The 5,719-nt window shown below is 41.0% G+C and overlaps 1 protein-coding gene across 7 annotated transcripts in view; it reads right to left on the bottom strand.

Moving 5' to 3' along the window:
• Positions 1 to 5,719, bottom strand: part of LOC110321855 (nuclear autoantigen Sp-100-like) — a 63,684-nt gene that overhangs the window by 49,794 nt on the left and 8,171 nt on the right. For all 7 annotated transcript variants that reach the window (XM_029539157.1, XM_029539159.1, XM_021198409.1 and 4 more), the window contains exons 2-4: positions 2,991 to 3,150; positions 969 to 1,137; positions 13 to 84 (exon numbers count right to left, since the gene is read on the bottom strand). In XM_029539157.1, the coding sequence (XP_029395017.1) occupies positions 13 to 84; positions 969 to 1,137; positions 2,991 to 3,150 (401 nt within the window). The remainder of the gene's footprint in view (positions 1 to 12; positions 85 to 968; positions 1,138 to 2,990; positions 3,151 to 5,719) is intronic.

Genomic DNA, 5,719 nt, shown 5'->3' with positions numbered 1-5,719 from the left:
AGCTGTAATTACCTTGTTCAAGACTTAGCTGGGAGTTTGGGTCCCTTCCATCAATTCCTTGGAAACACAATTCATTCGGAAACACTGAAGTGGGAGGAGAGTGAGAGGGAAGAAGAGGAAGAAACCATTAGCCATCTCTAACAGGGACCAGGAGTGGTGTTTCAAAATTACACATTTAGGAATTTATAGCCCTCCAGTCACTCCAAGCTCAATGGGTTTCCTATGCCTAAATTCATCCATCATGCCCTGGGAGAGAGAAGACTCCCACAATCAACTTTATTCTGCCCATATAGAAACGAGACACTCAAGGTCAAGAACAATAAAGGAAAACAAACCCTGTGAGCTGTGTTCCTCTTCCAGTGTTCAGAGGGCAGGGAAGATATATATCAGGACAGGAAAAATAGAAGAAAAACATGGCTTCCAGTGTCTCACAATGGTAAGAAGAAACAAAGGCTTTCATGGATCAAAGGTCTAGGATCTGGCACATACCAAAGGGAAGTCCCAGGCAGCTTTGAGGATGGGCAGGACGGGGTTGAAGAGCTGACTCACACATTGTTGGTTTCTATGAGCATGAGGTGCTATACTAAGATGGATCCTGCACCCACAGCTGAGCAGTCACTCAAGGTGGGCGGTAACCAATTTGATGGACTGCCATGTAAGGATTCCCACTGAGAGTCACAACAGTGCTACCCTACTGACAATCAGCACTTCTAATCCTACCCTCTTCTATATAGCCTGATGATGGTATCCCTCCCATTGTCCCGAGAGCCTAAATGCCCAGCAGCAGAGCTCTGGAAGGTGTCAGCCATTAGTCATATATTTTCATATAATTCATGACACAGTAGTCTTGTTAACTGCTATATTCTCAATTGCCCTACATGATATATGGCACATGATAAAAGCTTAATATACATTTGTTGACAACAAAAAGGACTGTACTCTCAAAGAGCAATATAAAACCCAATTACCACATGGAAAGCGTCTATAAATGTGATTCAAATCGGGATACTTCTCCATGTTGACATTATTGAACAATTCATGCAGTACCGTCATGTCAAATTTCTTCTCCAGTACATCCAGGGCTCTGTAGATCACGTTTTGCACAGGGACCAGTGATCTACAGGAATCTAGAAAATCCTTAAATAAAAATATTGGGTAGAGAAAATTTCAGTGCTGGCTTCCGTGTCACAGAAGAGCCCTAGAAAAATAATTATAGTTAGGGAACCTCAATCCCCTACAAACATATCTTCTACGGGGAGGCTTTATATTTGCATGACTACTTCATGAAACAAATAAATATTGTCTCTTTGAAAGTAATCACTGGCAACTTTGGGATACCATATTCATTTATATGACATGTAAGAAGGGCCAACTTTGAAAAGGATATATGGGTTAAAGGTCAACTATGGGGCTATCTCTCAGTGGGTAGAGGCACTTGCCATTAATCCTGGCAGTCTGAGTTCCATCCCTGGGATTCAGATCATCATCTGAATATGAAGAAGAAACCAACTAGCCACAATTGGTCTCTTTCTTCCCCATGTGCACAGCACCTGACTCATACACATATGCCCACACAATACAAACACATACACACGGCTCATAAGTAAGTAAACAATAAATTTAATTGTTTTAAAATGTGTAGAGGGGCTGAAGAGATGACTCGGTGGTTGAGAGTGCTTGCTGCTCTGGCAGAGGACCCAAGTTCAGTTCTCAGCAACAACGCAAGAGCTCACAAACATCTGTAACTCCAGTTCTATGTGATGATTCAGTGTTCCTTTCTGGCCTCCATGGGCGCCAGGCACACAAGTGCTATGCACACATAGATGCAGGCAGAATGTGTGTACACAAAAGAATAAAAATAAATACGTTCTTTTTGAAGATTTATTTATTTATTTATTTTATGTATATGAGCACACTGTAGCTGTACAGATGGCTGTGAGTCTTCATGGGATTGTTGGGAATTGAATTTAGGACTTCTGTTCGCTACGGTTGGCCCCACTCTCTCCAGTCAACCCTGCTCAGTCCCTGCTTGATCTGGCCCAAAGATTTATTTATTATTACAAATAAGTACACTGTAGCTGTCTTCAGACGCTCTAGAAGAGAGTGTCAGATCTCATTACCAGTGGTTGTGAGCCACCATGTGGTTGCTGGGATTTGAACTCAGGACCTTCAGAAGAACAGACAGTGCTCTTACCCACTGAGCCATCTCACCAGCATCACCCTCCCCCACTTTTTTTTAAGAAGGTAAACTGATGTATATCTCATAACAAGACTACTTTTGAAATAGACTTGGCAGGTGGCCATGGTATTTTATTAACAGGACACATTCTATCCTCCTGTTTAACCCTGATTTATCATGAAGGAAATAAGAGGTCCATTTCCTCTAATTTCGAACCCTACTGGAGTGTGGCGTATTTATAAGCCAAAAGAAACACTAGAGGGGCTAGAGAGATGGCTTAGTGATTAAGAGCAGTGGCTGCTCTTCCAGAGGTCCGGAGTTCAATTTCCAGTAACCACATGTTGGTTTATAACCATTTGTATAACTCAGGTTCTAAAGGATCTGGTGCATTCTCTTTTGATTGCCAAAGGCACCAGGGGCACAAGTGGTGCACAGATATACATGCAGGCAAAATTCTTACACCTGTAAAATAAAAACAGTGCTTTTTAAAATTTTGTCCGAATTAAACACTCTGTAGATTTTATTGTTCCCAAAGCTAGGTTTTTAAATGAACATTTTAAAAATAAGCATTTAAAAAATAAACATGCACACATGCATAATACACACACACACACACACACACACACACACACACACAGAGGAACACATAAACACACACACACACGCATGTAAGAAATGAAATCTTTTTTAAAAATTAAGTCCAACCTTAAAAACCTGTCAGTCATCTGATTTGAAGTTTGAATGCAGGATATCAAAGTGACACTTAATTTGGAGTTTTTTTACCACGTTATGATGTAGTAAATTTACTTACTTCATACATTTTATCAGTGATGAAGTCATGGTCTCGGAGGCTCTCAAGAAAAGGAAATGTACTTCTTATCGCCTTAGAAATGGCCACTTTCTNTCTCTTGAAGTGCTGAAACATAAGTTCAAGGGGAACTATCTCCGTGTTCTCATGTTCAGTAGACATCCTAGAGGGGAAAATGCCGTGGGAACATGGTTGTCAGTACAATGGATGCTTGTGGAAACTANAAGGTTTTATATATGAAAGAAAGACTTTGAAGAACTAACATGCNTAAGACAAATGTCTTGAGTTAACCCCAATGCATCATCAGCTGAACTGGAAGCTCTGGGTTCAAGNGAGAGAGACCCTGCCTCCATGTACAAGATGGAGACCGATGGAAGGGGAAGCTCTGCATCNACCTCTGACTTCCTCACACATGTGTGCCCACATACATGTACATCTGCACACACATGAGCTCTCACAAACTTAAATCATTATACATACATGCATACATATTGCAGACCACGCACACAAAAATTAACTTACACATAATCCTAATTATGATTTAAAATTTCCACTATTAGTTGTCCTCATACAGGTTTGGTGAAAAGTAATATTCTCACTGACTTATATGAGAATATTTCTGGTGGTATTATCCATCACCAAAAGACAGGACCTTTTGAAGTGGCCTTTAAGTGGTGGTGAGTAGACAAATAATGGACAATCTATCCAATGAAATGAATGAATAGGGACAAAATGGTAATACATTCTACAACATGGGTAAATCTCAAAAATTGTTTGTTAATGAAAAAAGCAAAACACAGAAGGTTACATGATGTATAATACCATTTCTACAAAATGCCCAGAAGTGAAATCAATGCAGAAAGATATATTAATGGTTGTTTAACTAGGGGGAACAAGAATGGACTGCACATAGCTGCAAGGGATTCTTTTAGGGATGGTGGAGGTCTACATCCTAAACTCATACAGTGATGCTGTATGCAAAGCTCTGTAAAAAAAAATTATTGCATTTATATTCAAATGCATAAATGATGCACAGCTCTGTAAAAAAATTATTGCATTTATATTCAAATGCATAAATTTTATTGCAAATAAATTGTACTATATAAGTTGTCAAAAATGAAAGGGGATAATGAAAAGGCTGCAAAGGGAGAGAAATTTGACAGGCTACACTTTTTTCCTCTGGAGTACAAGCAAAGGAAGAAAACTGAATAACAAATACTTATTGTGTCCTGATTGGTTTGTTTTTTTATTAATTTGTTTGTTTTGTTTGTTTTCTGTCAACTTGACACAAGCTAAAGTTATTTGAAAAGAGGAACTTCAATTGACAAAAGAATACCTCCATAACTATTGCCTGCTAGGCATATCTGTGTGGCATTTTCTTGATTGATGATTACATGGGAGGGCCTAGCTAACTGTGGGCACCACCACCTCAGGACATGTTGTTCTGGGATATGTAAAAAAAGCAAGTTGACCAAACCAGTAAGCTATGCCACAGTGTCTGCTTCAATTCCTGCCTCCAGGATTCTGCTTAAGTTCCTGCCCTGATTTCAATGATGGACTATGATGTGGAACTATAGGCCAGTTAAACCCTTTCCTTCCCAAATTGTTTTTAGTCATAGTGTTGTATCACTGCCATAGAAACAAAGCTAAGAGACTACCTGAGTGAGGTTTCCACAGACTGAATAGGAATGCCTGGAGGTGACGAACAACATTGAGTCAAAAAAAAAAAAATCAAGATGATGTCAGGATGTCTATGACTAAGTCCCCCAATACAGAATGACCAACCAGCAACTAGCTCCCCTCCCCCATTCAAATACAACTAGAAGATGAGACTAACCGTACCCACAGGTCACCAAAGTCACGTGTGAAGGACAAGAGGAGCATTTGCTCTGATTGCATTGTCCCTCCTCAGTCTAGGATTAGGCTTACCAAGATTGGGACCGTGGACCTAAGGTCTCTCTATACTGAAGAACCAGAAACAAACATAGAGCTCCCCAGACCTCTGCCCTGATGGAGGTCTCCATCTGTCTTGCTCAATAAAGAACACTGAATGACTCAACAGACCACTGGGAAACAACAAACAGGGAAGAATGATAAGATGGGGGGGTACACCTGTCTCCACTATGAGTGGCACTCTTGGTGGGAGAGCCCAGTCAGCTGTTCTGCTCTTCCAAGGCAGTCCATCTGTCCAAGGAACATCCTTACCATTCCTGCCTAGCCGGCAGGTCACTCTGGCCACACTGTCTATCTATCTGTCTACTCCCCAAGACAGTATGTTTCCTCTACCTCATAGCAGAGTATTATTTGGTTCTACCTAACTAAACAGCAAGTAACCCCATCTGGCTCAGAGCCTACCTGTGGCCTCAGCTAGCAAATAGCCAAACAGGCAACCTATCTAACTTCAGAGCATAGCTTCTAGACTTGGTAGCCCAAGGATCCCAAATCACCCCGTTCAGGACCAGAAGCCAGCTGGGGTCAGAGACATAATGGGTAACCTGACAACCTTTCCTTCCAGCGAAGGAGAGCTTTTGGCACTTGTGTCTCAGGAGCATAAACTGTCAACTTGTCTGGCTGCTGAGCCTTCTTTATATAATACAGGAACAGAAAACCAAGCCAGAAGACCTTCCACAAATGTCAGGCACTGCCTGTCACTCCACATCTTAGTCAGGGTTTGTATTCCTACACTAAATGTCATGACCATGTAGCAAGTTGGGGAGGAAAGGGTTTATTTA

The sequence above is a fragment of the Mus pahari genome, chromosome 5, assembly GCF_900095145.1.
Source record: "Mus pahari chromosome 5, PAHARI_EIJ_v1.1, whole genome shotgun sequence".
In the NCBI taxonomy this organism is placed as follows: domain Eukaryota; kingdom Metazoa; phylum Chordata; class Mammalia; order Rodentia; family Muridae; genus Mus; species Mus pahari.
Note: the sequence above shows the minus strand (reverse complement) of the source record. Positions and strands in the feature narration are given on the sequence as shown.